This window comes from Platalea leucorodia (assembly GCF_965183815.1).
Source record: "Platalea leucorodia genome assembly, chromosome: 3".
In the NCBI taxonomy this organism is placed as follows: Eukaryota; Metazoa; Chordata; class Aves; order Pelecaniformes; family Threskiornithidae; genus Platalea; species Platalea leucorodia.
In genome coordinates this window covers 46,738,060-46,757,766 of record NC_138825.1, presented here as the reverse complement: position 1 = coordinate 46,757,766, position 19,707 = coordinate 46,738,060, and the positions used below count along the sequence as shown (strand labels likewise).

Genomic DNA, 19,707 nt, shown 5'->3' with positions numbered 1-19,707 from the left:
ACAGCACAAACTAAATGTCCTCTGCAGAATAAGTTAAAATACTGATTCTTGCAGAGAGTCACGTTACCCCTCAGGTCTCTCAAACTCACTGGGGCTGGAATTAGGCTTAGTTTAGTAGGAACCAGATTTAGTCAGAGAGTAGGTCACACTCAGCTCTGCACTGTGTTGACCATGCAGCTACATTTTAGGCACATTTCAGTTAATCTGTCGGATTGATCTGGGGAAAAAAAAATTATCAGTTAAATTTCCAGGGTGGCCTCAGCCAATTTCACCACTATGAGCTTGGACAAGATTCAATCACAAGCGACTGCCTTTGGAAGGGAAACATGAACTTGGTTGGAAACAGCATCATGAAGAGGACACAGCAGCCTCAGTTTCTAGAGTCCAGTTTGTTATAAATCTTGATCTGCCTGATTTGTTATTTGTTTAGCAGCCTTAAAAGGTAAGGAGGGGCATCCTGAAATTCTTGGCTGTAGACTTAAAACCAGATGTAGCTTACATGGTGCTGCACTGATATTTGTTACATCTATTAAGAAAAAAAAAAAACAAACAAACCAACAACAACACAACAGCATTTACATTCCTTTCAGCTGAAATAGACAAACTGTCGTCATGTCTGCAAAAACGCAGAGGAAATCGCCACTGCTCGAGGTAGCAAGTTAAAGCTTGGTCATGTTCCTCGGGCTTCCATGCGGCTTCCTGGGAAGGGCAGGGGAAGGAGGACAGAAAGGACTTTCACACAGTCAGGAGGTGACAAACGAGATGTCAGCTCCGTAAGGGATTAGGTTCCCTCACCCCATGCTGAAGGTGTATTCATGACCTTTCCAACCACGGCATTTGCGTATAGATTACACCTCTCGCATACCCTTTTTAAAGCAACCCCTAAGAGCGTTGGCTTGGGAAGACATGGAGAAGAGAGCAGGAGTAGGGTTTTAAAGCTACAAATGTCAGTTAGGAGGCACAGTGTTATTTTTCCCTTTGACCGTCCATGTACAGAGCTCTACGTTTCCACAGTCGCTCGCGCGTTCCTCCTGTGAAGCCCTGGCAGCAAAGGCCCCGGGTGTGCTCCTCCCGGTCACGTACACCTCGTAACACAAGAAGTCGAATCCTTTGGACAAATCCTTCGACCCTCACAGACACGTGGCGCTCTTCTTCCTTAACGAGAGGTTTTAGTCACGAAACTGGATGCCAGACCTGATTTATAGCAATTATTTAACTAAGAATCCTTCTGCCACCCTTGAAAGGGCAACTGGGATATCCACTAGCAACATATACACATACATACAGATCTACACTATACACTCGGGACAACACAGAATGAGAATTCAGCTAATATAGCCTCTATTCGATTTCCTCAGAGCAGCACTCAGGTCCTTGCAATCCCTATACAAAACAGCAGTATTTTTTCCACCAGGATTTGGAGAGGTTTTTCATCTTGTCTGGAGTCCTACACTTGGATTTCTTTGGTTGCTGCTGGGTATCCGAGTACTGAATACCAGCCACGATGGCCGCATCAAAGACCTCCTTGAGGTTTTTCTGAGTCAAAGCAGAGCACTCGATGTAGGACGTGGCTTTTATTTCCTCGGCACAGAGCTTCGCAGCCTCCTCCGAGACCGGCTTTTCTTTGCACTTGTCCAGCTCGATGAGAACTTTGACATCCTCCCGGAGGTCCGACTGCGTCCCCACCAGGATAATGGGCGCCTTGGGGCAGTGGCATCGGATTTCGGGAACCCACTTCTCACTCACGTTCTGGAAGGACGAGGGGCTCACCACGCTGAAGCACAGCAAGAAGATGTCCGTGTTGGTGTAGCACAGAGGCCTGAGCTTGTCAAATTCATCCTGCACGGAATGAAATCGCGTTAGCACCCAACAGAAGGAGCACATCAACCCCGGTGGATGCCCCAGTATGCTCCCAGCTCTGGCCTGCAACTGATCTTTGGGGAAGGAGGATCACCTGCCGCTGCCATCTCGAGAGGCACCTCAACACGAGCACCCAGCCCACCCGACAAGCTGTGTTGCAAGCAGAAGTTGCCTGTACCCAGCCTGAGGCCTCACGGCTGCTAGCCAGCAGGCACCCTGCCACCGTCGGGCACGCAGGACGAAGGTGGTGGCTTCCCCACGTAGCTGAGATTTTCTGACTAATGCCGCAGCTTGTTTCGAGTGCTTAAATATTTCCTTCGCTCTTTGCACACAGGCCCTCTGCCCTATCTCAGCCAAGGAGCAATGCCGCGGGAAGCAGGTTACGGCACACGAGCGACCGAGCCAAAAATCGAAGCATGGGAGAGAGAAGGCACTTTCTACAGGTCCACCTCTCACAGGGTGAGTCAGCGAGCCGCTCTGATGAGGAGCACCCTCAAAGCTGCTCTGCCAACACCCCTACCTCCAGATACAGGCAAGAGCAGAGCAGACAAGCGGCAGCAAGCGTACCTTTCCTGGAATCGGCTTTTAAACTGATGACTACTTAACAACATCCTACAGGATATGGGAATAATTTCCCTGTCATTGTGCCCAGGGATTTAAATCTGATGGCAGCAATAACGACTCACAATGTGCAGGCTTAACATGCCAATGGCATAGAGTAAGAGCTTTACCTTTCCCTCCCACCCATGCCACATCAAACAAACTGCAAACAGGCCTCCCAGCGCTACCTTTCTTGGTTGGTTTTTTTTTTTCCTTTTAGTGCAAACTCCAGCAAAGCAAGGCCCTTTTTCAGCTTCAGGAACTAGCCACAAGAAAGCCAAACACCTCACGGTAACAAAGGCGTGCTGATCCTCGGCGAAGAATGCGGCAAGAAGCAAGGGTTAACTCCAGGCAGGCTGCTTTTATGCTGACAGCAGGATAAAAGCAGGGTAACACTAGCAGCCTGAACAGGTAGGATTTGCCTCAGCGGCAGTGACATTTTAATTAAAATGGTCCGTGTTCTCAAAAGCTCTGAATTGAAAGTGCAAAGAACACACACAGCTGAAAACATCTCTCTGGTACCAGCAGTTTACTGCTGAATTGCAAGTCCCATGTTAATTTTCGAGATGTGAAATTTTGCTTTAACGCCTCTGGAGGCCCAGGATACGCAGTTTAAAGCCCCTTGGAAGCCTCAGAAGTCTCATTTCGCTTGAATGAATTTCTTCCAGCAGTATCTCTGAGAGAGACAGCGATTTATAAAACACGAGTCAAGAAAGCAAGCTTCATTAGCTCTCTGGATTCTCAGATTAAGCCTCAGAGGAAACCAGGCTCTCACCGCTTGGCTCAAGAGAAGCCTCACACTTACTGAGAGCTGCCGCTCTGAATGACAGAAAGGCACCTCACCATGGAATCGCCTCTTCTTGCTACGTGATAAACCTCAAAGGGCTCGATTCAATGTGGTTGAAAGCCAAACCCAGATCTTAAGGGTTTCTATCCGGATGAAACAGCGCCCTTTATATTCCAAGTACACTCCTGCAGTTTCAATGGTAGGTGCATGACCTGCAGGGACTCTACACCTCCTCGGGCTGGAGATGCTGAAATACAATTTTCCTCTGCCTGGAGTGCTTTTTTTGCTGCAGATTTCAGCAGCCATCTCACTGTTTTACCAAAGTATCCAGCTAGGTATCTTTTATCTGGGATGACAATTTAGATAACCCCTTCATTTTGAAGGGAGTGACTCTACCCACTCCAGCTGCACTGGGGCAGCCAGAGCAAACATCTTAACCATTAATGGCGGCGAAGGCAAGAGGTGACTGGGCCTGCAGCTTCTGGTTGCATTTCCAGAGGTGCTGCCTATCCACTGGCTGTCACCCGATGGCAATTTCACCTGCCACACTCTGCATGTGAACACACCCAGCCAAGGCTGTTGCGGTACCACCCCGTCCCTTCAGCAGGGCAAGAAATCATGGGACAGTTCTGCTGTTCTACATCATATCCTTACCCGCAGAAGGCTGCTTGTAGGATTTTAGCTTTGGTTTGTAGGGCGCATGGGAGTCCTGTGCTGCTGTCTAGGACTGCACAGCCCTTCAAACCCCTTTCCTAAGTAGGACGCCCAGTTACAACTCACCTAAATAGATTTGTATGTTAAGGCCACTGAGATTTTTCAGCGTGGTTTTAGTGAAGGCGTAGACCCAGATCCACAAAGCCGTGCAGGAACCTAACTCCCAGTGCCTTCAAACACCAGCTAGGTAGCGAAATACTTCTGGCTACTTTTAGCTACCCAGACTCAACCCCTAGCAAGCAGTGTTGCACGCTGCTCAGCGTGGTACAAGCCAGGGAATTGCAGAAAATATAAGGTGGTAAGAAATGGGTTCTTTTTACGTATCAGGCAAACTAGGAGCTGAGTGCATCAGCCACCCTTGGCCCCTCAGGACTTAGACTACAGCAAACCTCAGCTTTGGGGCCGCAGCACTTTTTAAGGTGGTGGGAATGGCAAATATGAAGCCTCCACGGACAGCACCCAATAGGACTTTTTTCTCCCTTAAGCTTCTGCCCCTTCAAAAACACAGTCTCTATCTCTGGACACCTACAGCTGTGGATGCTTTGCATTCACACATCCCAAACACCATAATTCTTAGACTCGCAGTTATTTAGCAAAAATAAAGACAGTGACAACCGCTCAAAGAGAAAACCAGGTGGCCCTTGAATCCCCAGTATGCTCAGCCTTTCTAGTCAGGCTAAGCAGAGCAGCAGCTTGAGCCAGCAGAGCAGCAGCCAGTGCCCAGCCCCTACGGGGAGGCACAGTACGTCCCCCACCCTTCCACAGGCACCGGGCAAAGCAGCGGGTTAAGCAGCAGCGAAAACGATAGCAGTTTAATAAGATGATCAAACACTGGAGTCCTTTCAAATCCATGAAGTCATCAGCAGGACTACTTTGCGCAACTTCTCCCCTCCCGCTGTCACTTAAAACAAATAAGTGGCTTCACTGACCTGACCAGCGGTGTCGCAGAGCTGAAGTCTCACCGGCTTGCCATCGACAGACACGACAGCTTTGGAGAGAAAGGAGGAGGGAGGGGGGAAAGTGTGGTGAGTCCAACTTTACACGTTTTCCATTAAGGGGGGAAAAAAAAAAAAGAAAGGAAGGAAGGTTTACCATCCCTCGGCTCTTTTAGTCTTCTCTTCAATTAGTTTAGATTTAACAAGCTAACAGAGCTGGAAGGGAGCCTGTCGCCAACTCTCGGGCACACAGAAGCCCTTCAGGGCTTTCCGACTCATTTCACCGCAAGAGCCGCGGCGGGCAGCGGCTGCGCCGTCCCTCGGCGGCGGCGGGGAGAGCGACCCGGGCCGGCCGGGCCCCGCTGCTGCTGCAGAGGGCTTCGCCCGTTACCCTCCCGTACACCTCCGACACGCCCGGGACACAGAAACCCCCCGCTGAACGGCAGAGAAACCCCAGAACCTCCCCCTTCGCCATGGTGAGACAAGGCAATATTTAAGCTTTCCTTCCAGGCGCTTCCCATCTCGCCGAGCGCTGGAAGTTTTAGACCGGGGAGCGCGTAATTAAAGCCCGGCTTTGCCCGCACGGCCGGGCGCGACACCGGCGGGCAGCCTGGCCCCGCTGCGCGGGCGATGGGCCGGCGCCGCTGGCCGCCGTGCAAGCCCAGCAAACTCCGGTCCTGCCTGAGCCCGGTCCTGCCCCCCGATCAACAAATAACGAAATAACCCAAGCCGCACACCCACCGCCCCGAGCAGCCCCGCCGCGGCCGCGAGGGGAAGCACGGGCGGGACGCGCCGCTCCCCGCGGCGGCAGCAGCCCCTCCCGCCGCCCCGGTCCCCGCCGCCCCGGTCCCCGCCGCGAGCCCTTACCGGAGAAGTTGTCGAATGCGGTGGGGATGTACTCGGTGGGGTACCCGTTGGTGGTGTAGCTCACCACCAGGCTGGTCTTCCCCACGGCGCCGTCCCCCACCAGCACGCACTTGATGCTGCGCCGCGGCTCGGCTCCGGCTCCCGCCGCGGCCCCGGCCCCCGCCGCGGCCCCGGCCCCGGCCCCCGCCGCCCGGCAGCGGCCGCCCAGCGCCGCTCCCAGCGCCGCCGCCGCCCGGCCGCTGCGCACCCTGCGCGGGGGCACCGGCGGCACCTCGCAGCCGCCCGGCACCGGCTTGCTGATGTAGCCCGCCTCGCCCTCCTGCTGCGGCGGCATCCGCGCGGCGACGCGGAGCCCCGCCGGCCGGGGGGCGGCGCGCGGCCCGGGGCCGCCGGCCGGGGGGCGGCGGGGCGCGGCGGCGGGGGCGGCGGGCGGGCGGTGCGGGGCCCCGACGGGCCGGCAGGCGCGGCGCGACCGCCGCGAAGCCAGCCCCGGCGCCGCTGGCTCCTCCCGGGCGCAGGCGGCGACGGCGGCTGCCGGAGCGGGCGGGATCCGGGCTGCGCTGCGCTCGCCTCGCCCCGCGCTACCGAGTCCCGGCCGCCGGCCCCGCGCCTCCGCGTGACATAGCGCCGCGCGGGGAGGAGCCGCCGCCGCGCGCCACGGCCCGGCCCGGCCCGGCCCGGCAGGCGGCGCCACAGCGCCCCGCGCCGCCCGCCCCGACGGCCGCGGGCAGGCGGGACGGGGGCGCGCCGCCGCCGCCGCCGCGCGGGCGCGCCCCTGATTGGCCCGCCTCGCCCCGCCGCGGAGCGCGGCGGCGAGCGGCGCGCCGCCATTGGCTGGCGCGGCGGGGGCGCGCCGCCCCCCCCCCCCCCCCCCCAGTCGGGGCCCCTGGCCGCCCCGGGCCGCCCCGGGCCGTCGCCGCGGGCGGCGGGAGCGGCGCTTGCCCGGGCGGTCCGTCCGCTGGCCAGGGGGTCCGGCTGCGGGCCCAGAGGCGCCCTGGGACCGGGGAGCCCCTCGCCCCCGCCGGAGGCGCTGCTATCGGTTGGACTGGTCGGGGCGGGAGCGCACGACGGGTGCTCCCGGGGTGTTTGCGGCGGGAGCGGCGGGCGCTGAGCACGCTCCCGCCTGCAGGCCTGGGGAGGGATAAACTGGGCCGTGTGCCGTGGGAAAGGGGGGCACTGCGTTTTTAGCACCGTTGAAGTAAGTTGGCCATGGAAAGTTTTGCGGTTGAGCACAGAAAATGAAAGGCCGCTAAAAAGTTTGGCTCTGCCCTAAATTGGGAACATCATTAACACATTTCTTCTGGGGACCTTAACAGCGCTGTTCAGACATGAACGGTGCCACCTGGAGAACCTGGGAGATAGGTGCTCGTGTCCTCGTTTTGCAGACAGCAAGCAGACATAGCTTAAACGACTCAAACGTCGGGACTTCAGTTTGCCGGTTTCGGCATCAGTGGGTTCCTAGTGCGACCTGGCGTGCTGTTTCCCCATTTCCCTCCCCGAAACGGAAACCCACACGATGCGGCTGGTTTCGCACCGCGGCGCATGCCGCAGCTGCCCGTCGTGCCCCGGCTGCGTGCCCCATGCTCACCGGCGGAGCTGGAAACGTCGAGCCTACAGGGCTGTCGCCTGCCTGCCTCTGTAAACCCTGGAGCGGCGTGGTCTGACCACTGAAGGCCCTGCCGAGGCTCGTCCCTCATGGAAATAAGCACTTGGTACAGCTAATCTTGCTTTTCTCTGTGCGCCGGCCTCTTCCACGGGAACAGCCGCTGTGGCTGTCCATGGGGTCTTGGCACTCGTGCACTTAGACAACATTTTGGGCACTCCAAAGCAGGGCCAGAGCCAAGGTCCTCCCTGGCTGAAGGCAGCTGGGAAGATCCCAGGTTGGATGCCCTGTGCGTGCAGTTGGAGGGGTCGGGAAGAAACAGCTCCCTGGAGCCCTGTGCTGGGGCGGCAGCCCCCACCCACTCCCTGCAGGGAGCACAGCCGGGCAGGGGTGGCTGGAAGCACAGCAGCCGGCGGAGCACAGGGGCTCGGTGTGACCCTCATGCTCAAGACCCACAGGGGCTACTGAGCCACATGTGGGACTCCCCAGCCCTGCAGAATTACCTTCCCCTAAATGAAGAAGGAGGGTGCTGTCATGAATGGGAGTTAGTGCCAGAGAGAGACATCACAGGGCACCTGGCTACAACCAAGAAGAATTTCCCTGTCAGGTGCTTTCATATATTGAACCCCTGTGATGAAGGCTGAAAAGAGGAGATCACCCAGGCAGCTGAGCTTTGCCAGGATCGACAGCCAGAAGGATCAAAGTGGGAGCCTGCCTGCGCTCAGGCATGTACTAAAATAACAGAAATGGCTTAATTCATACCTTTGGTTATTTTGGTGCAAGTGCTCCTGGAGATGCCGAGGTTAGAACAAAAGCATTCTATTTTAATTTAGTGTAATTATAGCCTGTCTACCTACAAAAGCTGAATTGCTTTAACAATGCTGTTGCAGCTAACTCCCCGGAGTATGGATGCCGTTGTGCCGGGATAATGCTAATATGGGTTATTCTTGTGGGGAAAGGGAAAAACATTACGTGTGTAGGTGCAGGCTCAGTTTGCAAACAGCTGCAGCTGTTCGAAAGGTTACCACCACGGCAGCCTGTTGCCACACTTGTTCCCGGGGTTGCTCCCTCCATAGCAGAGCCCTAAAGCCTGCGTGCTCCACAGCCACCTGGCTGCAAAGTCACAGCGTTTGTTTAACTCGGTATTAGACAGCTTCAGCCCAGCAGATGTTTCACTGAAAGGAGTGAGAAGCCTTCGCATGGCTGCTCTGCTGTAATGGTTGAGGGGGCTCACAGCTATCTGTAGTGTGGTAACATCTTGACCACCGATGCTGTTTCACCAGTGAACCACATAGCTTGGTGTAGGAGTGATACAGGTGACAAATCACATCCCTGATCAAAATCAGGCACCAATCCCAGTACCAAAAATTGTTATAGGTCCTTCTTTTCCTTCAAGTGAGCCAAGAGGAAAATGGGTGAATTGCACGGAGTCTTGTGTCCCTTCTTCTGAATTGAAAACAAATCACTTGAGTGAAACTTTGAAGGTAGTCAGGATCTACACAAGACAAGGAATAACATCGTCAGTCATTTATGAAGAACTGCGTGGAGCATGGAGACTGGATGCCGTTATGTCTGACGCATTTGCTCCCTGCTGCTCTGTGCACGGGACAGAGCCACATTTGCAGTCAACAAAGGGCACATACAATGGGAAAAGGTACGGCTTTTAAGACTCTAATTCCCTGTGAGAGTTTAGTCTTCAGGCTCCGAGCAGCGCCCGAGAATGTTGTCTCCCACACACATGAGCTTTGATAGAAAGGCCCGTTGTGCCTGAGGAGCAGAGCTGTCAAGAGGAGTCTCCATCGCCGTGCCCAGATGCTTGTTACCCTTCTCCTGCCAGAGCCCAGCAGTCGGTAGTTTTCCATCTCTAAAAATCCAGAGGAACTTTCCACCTCGGGGAACAAGAAATTGGAGAAAAGTCAATAGACCAGACTCAGTTCATACCACATTTATGCAAGGAAAGAAATAAAAGGAGAACTACAATTAAATTTTAACTATATTTTACTCTCAGCAGCATCCCATAAATCACGTACCTTGTTGGTACTGTGGAATGACATGTAATGCTGGAAGTCAGCATATGGTAAATATGCTGACGGTAAATAAGCTGACAGTAAATACAGTAAATACTGTATGCTGGTCAGCTTTGGCCATCTTGGGCAGTGTGTCATGGCATGCTGGAGTCATGACAGCAGATGCATTTCTCTCCGTTTTGGACAGTGTGCTAGCTGAAGGTGAGCAGACGTACTGCAGTCTCCGACGCCAGTATGGAATATGACCCAACTGAGGACACAAGGATGCCTGAGCAATGTCACCTCTTATCTGCAGTGACAAACGGCAAATCTGTGGCCCGTATCAATGCTGCGATGAGAACTCATTAAGAGGAAAGATGCACAACCACAAGGAAAACTCCTGTAGGTGGGAGATGAGAGGGCGGGCGATATGCACTGGGTGACAGTCCGTTTGAACGGTGTCAAAAGATGATGTGAGAAAGCTCTTCATGCAAATGCTGTGAGCGAAAAATGCCACGTGTACATTTTTAAACACCTTCAGTAGACAAATACAGTCAATGCATTGAGCTAAGTAGGCTCCAGTGAGATAGCTATAACGGTCTGCATTGTTTCTGTGCTCGGGGAGGGGGGCGTGAGTGGATTCAGAGCTGCATGGTTGCCCTATACCGTAATGTACCCTACCAAATACAGTAGCCTTTTGTGTAAGAGGATGAGCTAACCGGTTGTTTTGCAGAGGGGGGGCCCGTTTGCACCACAGCAGCAAGTCAGAGCAGCTCCCGGGCAGCCGTGCTGGCGGTGGGCTGAGGGTGCATTGATGGAGGGATGCTGTAACAGATAGCTGCTGTCGCCGAAGCTTTCGGCCCCGGCCCTATCGCATGCACACATCTTACAGGTTTGAACCCAATTGTTTTCAGAGCTCTGAGCTGGGGGATAAACAGGCTTAACTCCACATAGGTCAACAGGGTGGCAGTTGTCTGTCTCAGGGCTGAATTTGGCCTATTATCAGCTAGTTCACAGAAAAGCTCTTGCTCTATCTTACATGCTCGTGTTAGTCAAATATTATTCTTTGAGAAAAATGACAGAGAGAGGAAATTATTTTATCAAGACGTGAAGTAGGTCATTGTTATATCCTGGCTTATCATTTTCCCTGTGATATAAAAAATATGAACTGGATGCTGGCCTCGTAGAATGAAAGCTTTCTTTTTTTTTTCTTGTAGAAACTTGAAAAGCCTGACACGGAGAGAGGCGAGGGAGTGAGGCGGCGCGCTCCGAGCATGACGTGATGCGCTGCTGCTTGTTCAAGGGAAGGGTACAGCCTGCTCTGCGGGGCTGTCACCAAGATCCTGTTCTTTGTCGAGAAGAGCAACCCCAAGGTCTGGAAAAAAAACATCTGCGATGCACCCCTTCCTTTTCCAAAGAGCAGGATCGCGGTGATGCTGCTGAGCTGGCTGGTGGCAGAGGACATGGGGAGAAAAGAAAGGGGAAGTATGAGGGAGCAAAGAAAGGGCAACAACCTGGGAAAGAAAAGACAGCTTGTATAAAGGACGGCTCTGACCTGCTCTGAATCCCAGAGGAGTGCTTTTGAGGCTGTTCTTTGAGAACTAGGAGGGAAAAGGGCTAGAGAAGTACAAGATATTGCTGCTTTTATTGTATATTTGATTTGTAATTAAAAAAAAATGTATTTGACAGGGTTTTTTTTAAAGAACATTTTCATCACCCAAGATATCGATCTCAGGGAAGTTTTCACTACCTGGGGAAAGGGATCAGTAACCAGCGCACATTATTAACACAATAAACTCTCCCCACCCCTCCAGCTAAGTTCTGATTGAGAAGACACTACCAAAAACACACAGGCAAAAAGGATTGTTGAGATAAACCTGAAAACTAAAACAAAACAAAGCACAATTGCTTCAAGCCTCCCAAATTCCTAGTTAATTCAGAAAACAAATTAACCCTAACCTGCTATCTGCAGTGCCTCTGCAGGGGAACCACGGTGGGAGGTGATCGCTTTATCTCACTTTCAAAATCCTTTTCAGCTGATCTGGGGTCACAGCTGCTCAACAGTGCTATATGTCCTGTATTTTGTGTGAAGGTCACCAATTTGCCTGCTTGTCCTGGAGCCCCTCACCACCCTAGGGCTGCCCCACAGCCCTCCAGCTGCACCAGAGGTGGGAGCTCTGCTCCAGACTGGCTGCTCTTCCCAGGGCTCTCCCTGCCGGCTCCCAGCAGGGACGGAGCAGTGGCCCCAGCAGGTCACCTGGGCACTGCTGGGGACAGACTGGGTAAGATCTCAGTGGTGGCAGATAAATGTCTCGGTAAGAAAAAAAAACAAAGATACCAGTTTTGCCAAACATCTGAATGAAGGAACTGCCCCTGCCCTGTGCCATACTGAATGCAGTATTGCATATTCATTGCCCTCCTGCTCACTGGGATTTATAACTTGCCATGCTATTTCTGCCCCAGAAACCCCAGTTTACAGAGCCAATCTGGAGAGAGGAAGGTAAATCCAAGGACTAAGCTGGAGGAGAAGAAAACATGCTTGAGCAATGTGCTGCACATTGTTGGGGCTGGTGAGAGTGGCAGAGGAGAGAGCTGAGCAGAGAAACCACAGCTCAGTGTGGACACACGTCTCTGAGGAGCCAAGGGCAGAGCAGCTAGCACTCGAAACACGCACCGTATCTGCAGTGCGGATGCTGTTTGCCACACTGCCCATCAGCCCATATATGAACCCCCTTACTAGCTTTTCTTAGCTGCCTCAGCCCCACCAGTTCCCCAGGTGGACTCCCAAAACAGCTGTCAAAATCCTAGTCCACCACTCTTTCCAGCAGCTGGGAAAAACTTTCCTTCTTACTATGCAACCCGCTCCATGGCAGGACAGACTAGTGGGTAACTTTTCTGCCACAGCCTTCCCGACATTTGAGCACTCCTGGGAAGAAACCCTGCTGGCTGCCTCTGCCGGTTCCTGCTCCAGCCCTGCTCCCATCCCTGCTGTGACCACTGTCTTCACCCTTCACCCATGCTTGAGCTGAGGTGACCTGCATTTATGGGCATCTTCACGTGAGCCCACAGGTAGATCTCCATGGCCTTCATGCCTGAGCCTAGACTGCAATCCACCATCTCCCGTGTACACTTCTACCCCAATCTTCAGTGTCATAATCTGTGTTCCTGAAGTCGTCTGTATCTCGGATGTATTTTCTGTACAGCAGACATTTTGTTTTCTAGCCAAGCTAAAAGACCTTTATCAGTTTTCCTCTCAGAGTTATGCCAGGCATCTGTTTTGTTTGTTTTTATACTAATTAGACACCCAGAGTCTCTTTGAATGGAGATGAACCCCAGCAGTCCATGTGCACCAAAATTCATCACCCCTCTCTGTGCATCTCACCTGCATGCTGTACCCAAAGCCCTCACCTTGCCAGAGTTTCAGGCCTCGGGGCTGCTTCAAAAGGGAGCCAAGTCCCAGAGCAGCCTGCCAGACCCAGGGTTTCTTCCCCAAAATGCCCACCCTGGTGGCACGACAGATGTAAGGAGCCTGATTTCCCAGGCCTGCAGAGGGAGAGCTGGGAGGAGCCGGGGGGACTCCAGCTGTGCAATGGGAGGTGTGGAGCTTGTGTCTGGACCAGGGAGTCCTCAGTGGCCGGACCTAAAAATGCTGACAATTTTACATATTGATAAAGTCAATGCAGTGATATCTCTTTGCGTTTTGGATGTGGGGCTGTGTTTAAGAATAAGGTCCCAGTTTGCAAATGAGTTGTGACAGAGGATAATGTGATCAGACCTGGCTGGAGGACTGGGAAGAGGCAGCCAGAGCCCAGGCTGATGGGGCAGAGCAGCGAGTGCAGAGGGAGACAGTCAGCAGTGAGGCAGGTGGAAGGAGGCAGGTTTTGCACATCTTAAACCCAAATGCAAACATTGCAAGAGGAAGGGGAATGCAAGGGAGCGGACAGTCCGTGTCTCCCATAAGCATAGAGAACCAGGACACTGAACAGTGCTTGTAAAATATGCCCAGATCGGACTGAAATGGTCAGTAGCCAGGGTGAACAGAGATCAGTACTCCCTGGAGAACTCCACCACCTCCCCGCCGCCGTGGGATGTCCCCAGGGGCACCTTTCACTGGGCCATACACGTCCTTGCATGAGCCCACGTTTCATGGGGGGGTGAGAGCAGCTTCCTAACAGGGGACTTAACTTCTGTCAACGGTGCTGGGAGGTGAGGGGGGCAGAGAGACCAGTCTGCTCTGCAGAGACGCTCCCACGCTCGCTTCTGCACCCACCCTCCCCAGTGAAGGTTGCCCCAGCCAACGGCTCTGTGCTGACGTGATGCCGTGGACAGTTTGGCCCATGCATTTTTAGTTGGTTACTCTTTAAAGTCTGAAAAACAACGATTGGTCCTAGTGTTATCTCTTTTGGAGCCGGCCACTTCCTCTTGGTATCAAACTTGGAAGAACCCCATGGCCACCACTGAAAAGCCTTTTCCCTTTCTACATTTAAAGATCTTTTCTGAAAGCAGTTGCTAGGATCTTCTTGGTGGAGATTAAAAGTCTTCGAACAAGCCAGCCCAAGTGTCAGTTTTATTGAAAGTGAGCAGGCTGTGTTTCCTTGATAGCTGCCCGACTTCGAGGGTGGCCATCACAGGACAGCATCCACAACTGGCTCTGGGGCAGCTTAGCAGAGGGGGAAAAAGCCACAGCTTTTTCTGTGCTGCATGGTAACACAAAGGCAGGAAAGCAAAGAACATGATTCACTCGGTGCAGAGCAATTCTGCAGTGTCCTGGCTTGGGTAGTTGTACATGGAGGATCCCAGATGCCTCCCTGATGCCCAGCTTAGCTGATCCAGCTCAGCGCTGAGTCCAGCCCACCTCCCGGTGCTGGCAGCCACAGCTGGGGAGGAGCAGGTGCTTCTCAGCACACTGTGCTTCACCCCACCAGAAATCTGCTTTGGGAGAGGAACTGTAAGCAGGTTTGGGATACTGGAAAGCAGTTAGCCGGGCATTATGTTTCTCTTCTTTTTCAGGGACGGGATGAAAACCTTCAATTCCCAGGTTTCCAGGCCAGAAATTTTCAGCCGTAATCGGTATACATAATCAGATGTAGGAGCCAGCCACAATGCAAGTTATTTTTTCCCTTTCAAGCGTCCCGTCTGTACCTGTGAGTCCCTTGCTAACTATTCTGTTAGCAGCCAGAGTGTCGCCTGGCCAGCGTACAAGGCCAGGCTCAGGAAATTGCCATTCTAGTCCCAGCTTTCCTGCTCACAAACCTCCCTCTGCCTGACAATTTAGCTGGATTTAGAAAGAAAGAGTTGCCAGAATGGTACTACCAACACAGCTCTACAAGGCAAATCCTTCTAGGGTGGTTTATTTTCACCAGCCAGCCTAGTTTAAAACAGTTTACTGAACAGATTGAGATTGAAAGGACTCCTCCACTGGATAACCTTGCCAGACTAGTGTCCTCTGTTAGCTGGGGAGGGAGGGAGGGCAGAATTCATGTGCCTAAAAACATAGCTCTACAGGGAAACTTCTGCAGAGTGAAAACTGAGCCTCAGTTTATCAGTGTATGAGAAGATACTTCTTAGATGTCTTGAAGTCCTCAGATTAAAGATGTGAATAAGGGCAAAGCATTACTGGTAGATAATATGATCCTGGCTTCAAACCTACTTCTCCTGCTGCTTCATGGTTCTCTATACCTTTGAAAAAGTGCCAGAGCACGAAGGACGAAAATGCTGAACCTCCCCTGGCTCCAGTAGTTAAGGAGAGAGGTTTTCATGGAAAGGTGACCTAGGGTCTTTGAGCGCCAGCCTCTGTTAGCTACAAATACAAACCACTAAAAGGCACCAGAGCTTTCCCACTGAAGTAAAGGCATCGGGAGCAGATTAATAGGTTGCCAGCTGTGTCGGCATGATAAGCCAAGCAAGGACCTGGACGCTTTCAGTCGAAAGTGGATTGAGACCTCAGCAAGGACACATGGCAAATCAGCCAGAAGCCACACATGGAAAACTGAGCAAGGCAGCACAGGCAAACATTTCTTATCTTCGCTTTACGTCAATAGAAATGGCATTGTAAAAGGGGCAGCAAAATATTTGCTAGAGAGGAGAAGGGAAAAGTCCACAAGCTTTTTTGACTGTATGTGTGGTTTTTAAAATGCAACTGTTTTCTTCAGAAACTTGTCATTGAAAATGCACAGGCAAAAATCACCCAGCGAGTTCTTACAGAAGGCTGGTTGGTTGCTTGTTTTGGTGGATTTAGCCAGGCTGCGCTGGCAGGAACGCTGCCTGCCACTGCTGTTGCACTCCAAAGGCAGCTGGGAAAGCACAACCTCTTAAACCAGCCCAAAACACAGCTGCAATAATTACCCCATCTACTCTGATTTGCCATGAAATGGGGCTCGCGGGGAGAGGCAGACCTCAGAAAGACGGGGCCCTCTGCAAGTGATGCTTTCCACAGCCGTCTCCCCATTTCCCACAGCTCCTGTTTCTCCAGCAGCCCATCCCAGTTAACTTCTGTCGGCTTTTGCTTTGCTTTCTGGTTTTATTGTTTTCTTTAAGGCTAATTAACAGAAGAGTGGATGAGGCCCAGATTTCTTGCGTTGATTTTTTTTTTCCGTGGTAGTTTTCATTTTGCTGAGTTTTCTTTTTGTTTTTAAGCTGTTTTGATAATGCAAGAAAAACATCTTTCCTACCAGAGGCAGTACCAAGGAAGAAGACTCAGCAAGGAGAATAATAATTAGGGAAAGGCCATGAGCAGGTTTCACCTCCTCAGTGGGGTCCAGTTTTGCAGCCCCACCCTGTGTGGGTAATGGGCCCTCACTGCACCTCCGCTGTCAGCGCCCTGGAGCAGGGAAAGGCACAAGTATTCCCACCACGTAGGAGGTGTGCAGGTGTCAGCGAGAGGTGAGCAGGGAAGAACAAAAGGCTGGGATAAATACAGCTGAAGCCTCACAGCCTGGATCCATATGGCCCCCGGATCCATGCCTGCCCTACGGAGCCTCGGGGTGGCTGCTGGCCGGAGCAAAGCTCGTCGCCGGGTTATGGCCAGGGGTGGGCTCGCTGCAGCTGGGTGGCTTGGGGCAGGGCCGCCTGCCACACTGCCAGCGGGGAGCTGCAGCTCCTGACACCCTCCTCCAGCTGCAGATCCTCACCCGAGGTGCGCAGGGCTCTGCAGGGATGTTAAACGTGTGCCTGGGAGCTGGTCTGGATACCTGAAGGCACTCTGTCAAAAGGTCCGGTTGTGAGTGGTCAGGTATCAAAATAATGATATCGCTTATAAACAAAATCTCAAAATAAGATTGTAGATAAAACAGTTCATTTTCATATAATGCCTTAATTAATGAACACCGATTCTCTGTATTTACAGTCCCTGACACCATGGTGATGGACATGATCCAAGAGCAGAGACAGATGACCCAGTAGCTAAAAGACTGATCATCTGCCTGTTAACACAGGCATGGGGAAAATGAAGATGAAAAATTCACAATGCTGAACTGCTTTCTGTTTTTCTCAGCAGAGGAGCTCAGGCAACGTGGCTGTAAAGCACCGAGCACCCTCTGCTCTTCCTGACCCCACCAATTTCCTCTGCACAAACTGTCCATATGGATTTGACACGTGGTCTCCGAGAGGCCCCGAGGCCTCATACATCCCAGTAAGGCAGAGCATACGGAGTGGAGGAGTCAGGTCTCTGCCTAAGCTTCTGCAAGTCCCTAAGGGTCAAGTTAAGTGCAAGCCTGACCATGTTCTCAGGACCAGACTTGCCTGGTGCGTGCTTTAAGCCTCCCAGCCTCACCAGGCTGGGTTTTGTCTCAGCCGCAGAGCTCAGAGGAGGTGGCCCTGTCTCGCCCTGTGCAGTCCTGGGCAGCAACCCCACCAGACCTGGGGCACGACTCCTTTGCTGGCTCGTCCTCACCAACCTGAGGGGCTTCGAGCCCTGGCGCTGGGGCAGGAGGTTGGGAAACAAGGACCTGAAGGCTGCTCTGAAGCCACATTGGCCTTTCAGTGTCCCCACGGGTGTGTTTTTGCTGTCAGACCCAGGGGCTGAGCAGCACTTCCCTGCCCTGCAGGGATGCTGGGATGAGTAAATGCATTAAAAGCTGTGCAGTGCCGAGACACCAAGGCTACGGCTACATAAATTAATAAGGCAGGCCAGGGAATGTTTTATGCCCCTGAGACCCATCAGCATGCCCAGCCATCCCCAGAGGGATGAGCTCTTGTCCCCCGGAGCAGGAGAGCTGTGCCCAAACCGCCTGCTGGGAACCCTCCCTGGCCCAACCCGGCTCCCAAAACATGCCTGGGCACCGGCTGCGGGAATATTCACTTGGTCTGGGACAAACTCATGCAAGGACAATGCCAACCATTTAACTGTACGGGCAACTGCCTGGGCCTGTGCCCTGACTCTGCTTTGTTTATTAGTTTGTTCGTACCTTGCTGCTAGCCTGCACTAGTATAGACAGAGAGCCTGCCATTAACAAGGGCAATAAAGTACCGACGAGAGAAAAGTCCAAAGTGTTTCATCTCGTTTTATAAGAAAAAGGTGCTTTCTCATCTGGGGTTCAATCTCTTTTGTCTTGGTCACTTCAGAGCTGGGTAGTGTGATTTTTTGCGCGGTGCGTAGCAGAGGGACCCCTGGCTGCTGTGCATCACGCCATTCCAGAGGATGTTGCTGCTATTACAAATAATAATACAGCCAGGTTTAAGACAGGCCTGCCTTGCAGGAATATAATGATCCGAGTGGCCAGCTTACCAAAGGGAACAAAGAAATGATTATAGGGTCAGGGAAAAAATAAGGAAAAAAAAACCTAAAAGACAACAAAGAGCCATTGACAAGAGGCACACATTACGTAGGTCTCGAGTGTCATTCCCCATCTGATAAAACAAAAATGTTCAGAGCAACAATTAACAAAAAAATATGAGGGTTAGAATATCTCTGTTTAGCTCCAGGTACTGACTATACATAGCACTCTTTTCTTTTCTTAGGTCTCGATTAATGTGGAGCTGTTGCATATGTGTGTGTGGTGCAGTCTCCGTGGGTTTGGGAGCTGCCTTTTGTGAAGGGCAGCCCTCCTGAAGGGAAGCAAAGGAGCAAAGTGGGTGCAGAGGTAACAGGAATGTGCTTTGGGTGATCCTGGGAAATACACCTCAGGGGTAGGAATGAGAGCTTGAAAAGGACTCAAAACCAGAGGCAAATCCAGCATGTGGTTAAGGATGGGAAGACAGCACTGAATAAAACCAAAGCAACAGAAAAGGAAAGCTGCAGACAGTGCCGTTCCCGGGCTGCTCTGGGGTAAATCGGTCATCGCTGGCTCGCCGGCAGGCAGGGAGGCGAAGGAGGGACAGGCTGTCCCCACAAAAGGGCCGTATGAACAATGGGAAGCTGAACACAATTTGGCTTTGGCGCATTGAAGAGAAAGGGAATAATCTGTTCCCCACAGCACGTGGAGGTAAATAAGGCAAGAAATAATGAGCTTAAATTGCAGCAAGGAAAGCTCAATACAGATGGCAGGACAAACTAGGAAAATGGTATGGACAGTTGCACATTGCAGTTGCCTCCAGGAGCTGAGGCATCTCCAGCAAGGCGAGAGACCCGGGGCTGGCAGGAATGGTTAGGGACAGCTGATTTCATTTCTAGGCAGCTGGGATGTGCTGGTGTTTCCTGACAGTTTCTCTTCCAACTATACTTTTGGAAAACAATCCAAGGACTGTAACGTGCAATGGTTCCATGATGATTTTCACTGACAACACTATGGAAACCAGACAAAGCCTAGGATACATTTCAGTGCTCTTGCTCCCTCACCGTAATATTCGTTTGCATGCGTGGAAGTAGGTGCGCCCGTTTGACTCACTTTTTCTCCGTCCACTTTACTGACCATCTCCTCTTGCCCTGTGGATCACTGGTGCGTCCCTCGAGTGCAGCTTGAAATCCACAGGGCTGGGTGTCCTCCTAGGAGCCCTTTTGGGTCCCCTCCTGGCGCAAGTGCGGCCGGCTGCCCAGCGGCGGGCACTGCCCGCGGCCAGGGGGCCGCTGGCCTCTGTGGTGAGGCGCACACGGGTGCTGTGTGCCGGACGCTGCCCAAGAAGCCTGCGAGAAAACATAGTCAAGAGCTGTCAGAGGTACAGTTAGATCCTGTTAAAAGCTGTCTGTTCCAGTTTTCACATTGCTCTCTATCAGAGACAGATCACAGAAACAAGAAATGACACTTGCCTCTTACAGTTTAGTGTTTGAAAGCAGCAGTTGTTCTTACCTATATTGTATCATTTACCTATATCATACCATCTCTGTACAGTCTCGCTGGAGAAGTCCCCATTTGGTTTGCAGTGATTCCTCTTTCCTTCGCTACTGGATCGACAGACTCA

General features: G+C 52.6%; 1 protein-coding gene across 1 annotated transcript; it reads right to left on the bottom strand.

Annotated features, from left to right (window-relative positions):
* Positions 1 to 1,383: 1,383 nt before the first annotated feature.
* Positions 1,384 to 6,097, bottom strand: RHOU (ras homolog family member U; the record flags this gene model as incomplete). Its single annotated transcript, XM_082306202.1, has 3 exons — positions 1,384 to 1,839; positions 4,891 to 4,949; positions 5,764 to 6,097. 3 exons carry the CDS (start codon positions 6,095 to 6,097, stop codon positions 1,384 to 1,386), a joined length of 849 nt encoding a protein of 282 aa, XP_082162328.1.
* Positions 6,098 to 19,707: the final 13,610 nt, after the last annotated feature.